General features: G+C 28.0%; 1 protein-coding gene across 1 annotated transcript; it reads left to right on the top strand.

Annotated features, from left to right (window-relative positions):
• Positions 1 to 201: 201 nt before the first annotated feature.
• On the top strand, positions 202 to 1,554 carry LOC136971491 (glutamate receptor-like). The gene is made up of 5 exons (XM_067265951.1): positions 202 to 323; positions 533 to 691; positions 781 to 928; positions 1,004 to 1,233; positions 1,297 to 1,554. Exons 2-5 carry the CDS (start codon positions 542 to 544, stop codon positions 1,552 to 1,554), a joined length of 786 nt encoding a protein of 261 aa, XP_067122052.1. The 5' UTR covers positions 202 to 323; positions 533 to 541.
• Positions 1,555 to 2,180: the final 626 nt, after the last annotated feature.

The raw sequence follows: 2,180 nt of genomic DNA, 5'->3' as shown, positions 1-2,180 counted from the left end.
CTTAAAGTAAATACTGTACATAATTTTATAATTTAAAAACACGAAGGTGCTTTTAATTTTTATAATTATACGATTTCAAATTGCTTTAGAAATTTAAAAATTATTAAAGTAAAAACTGATTTTAAACGAAAACAAAATCTAATATTATTCCTATTATTCACTTTTAATCGAAAATAATTTAATATGACATATGTTTTCTGTAAATTTTTAATATTTGATATAATTTTCTCAGTTACACCTTAGCATCTCCTATAGAAAAATGGTATGGAGGAAGATCTGAAAATGGTTCATGGAATGGTTTGATTGGTCAAGTTGGAAGCAAAGTACCTAACACTGTTTTGTATCATATTAAAATTTTTAAATACACGTCATGAGCAAGTTAACTTAAATATATCAGTTAGAATTAATAATTGTTTGTGATTACTTGTCCAACTCTATAAGAGCTAATTACTATACTATATTTGTAGAAACAGTAAGACAAAATGTTAAAAATTAAAAAAATTTATATATATATATATATATTTCAATATAGAAAGCGGACATGTCTTTTCTTCCTATATTTATAACTTATGATCGATTTCCCTATATGGATTACACCTTTCCAGTAACTTTCTTTCCGATAATATTCGTTACAAGAGCTCCAAACTATATTCCAGACTGGACGTCTCTCACAAGACCTTTTACTATACAAGTAAGTTGTTTTTAAAATGTTTTATAATTTTAAAAAACCCGTTACTTTAATACGAGTAATAACTGTTAATTGCATTAACATAAATGTAGATTTGGATTGCGATCATTTCATCGATGTTTATATTTGGACTAATTCTACATCAAATAATCCAAAAAGATTTTAGTTTTGAAAATAATGACATACGTTGGTCGAGATCAAAAATTTGTTGGTATCTGTTTGCAAGTTTTACTTATCAAGGTAATTGTAATCTTAATGTATTACTTATGAATGAAAATTATCCACAAAATTTAAGAGTTTGCAATGTTCTTTCAGGATTTGATATAAATCCTATCAGAAGATTTCCATCTAGATTATTAGTCGGAGTTTGGTGGCTGTCGATAGTTGTTTTAGTTTCCAGTTACAGTGGAACTCTAAAATCGTTCTTAACATATCCTGTAGCTGAACGTGTACCTACAAATTTTGATGAATTGAAAACAGCTGTACAGGACGGATACTATTCTTGCGGTTCAATTAAAGATGATGGAGTATCATTCTTTATTTTGGTAGGCTTTTCATTTTAGAATATTAAAAATTTATTTAAAATTTATTATGGTTAAATGTTGCAGCAATCAAAATCTGGAAATGCTAAATTTCTCGGTGATCATATGAGATCGACTAATAATTTAATATCTGTAAATCAAGTAACGGAACGATTGATGAAAGGACGTTTTGCTTTTATTTATATTGGATATCTTATAGATCAAATAATTAAAAGTAACGAACCCAACACTTTCATAACTTCATCAGATTCTCTTGAAACATTTGCATCAGCATATCCAATAAGAAAAGGATTTCTTTATAGAAAGGATATAAGTAAAATGTAAAATATACATTTTTTTTTCTTGTTTTGTATACAAATTATTCCAAGAATTGACCTTACTTCTTATTTGTACTTATAGAGTTATGCGTTTATATGAAGCTGGCATTAATGAAAAGGTTAAGAGTAATGTCATTAACTCCGTCAAGACATCAGAATATCAAGCTTTAACTTTAAACGATCTCTTCAGTCCATTCTTACTTTTAATTTTTGGTTATAGTATATCTATTATTTTCTTTTGTCTAGAAATATTTACTATGAAGAGATTGAACAGAATTACATTCAAATGAAGAAAAAAAATCTAACCTCAACGAATGGCTAATTATTTGCACATATACAAAGCACATGTTTAAATTAAATTTAGACGAATTATTCAAATTGAGTAATGCTTTATTAAACGCTCGAACACAAGTAGACGTTACTTTCCCTGCTGTTATATATAACAGAGAGAAAGTATGGCGATCGAAAATGACTCCCACCAAGATTTCTACATTTTTTGGCTCAGGACACCTGCAACGTCGAGAAATGCAAAAAATCCGGGATTTTTCTATATGTATGAATGCTTGTGTGATGTGAGTAGATTTTGTTCGTTCGCCGTTTTTAAAGCTTAACTCCTGTGCTTTTTGTCGATAA

Source organism: Centruroides vittatus, unplaced genomic scaffold (assembly GCF_030686945.1).
Source record: "Centruroides vittatus isolate TY-2023 unplaced genomic scaffold, ASM3068694v2 contig_2568, whole genome shotgun sequence".
In the NCBI taxonomy this organism is placed as follows: Eukaryota; Metazoa; Arthropoda; class Arachnida; order Scorpiones; family Buthidae; genus Centruroides; species Centruroides vittatus.
The sequence above is the reverse complement of the archived record's forward strand: the minus strand, read 5'-3'. Positions and strand labels throughout refer to the sequence as shown.

Bases quoted from the DNA above. Each gene is read 5' to 3' on its own strand.
- LOC136971491 (XM_067265951.1), top strand. From the start codon at position 542: ATGTCTTTTCTTCCTATATTTATAACTTATGATCGATTTCCCTATATG. The intron at 692-780 runs GTAAGTTGTTTT...ACATAAATGTAG, and splicing joins CAAGACCTTTTACTATACAA to ATTTGGATTGCGATCATTTC. The intron at 1,234-1,296 runs GTAGGCTTTTCA...TAAATGTTGCAG, and splicing joins GAGTATCATTCTTTATTTTG to CAATCAAAATCTGGAAATGC.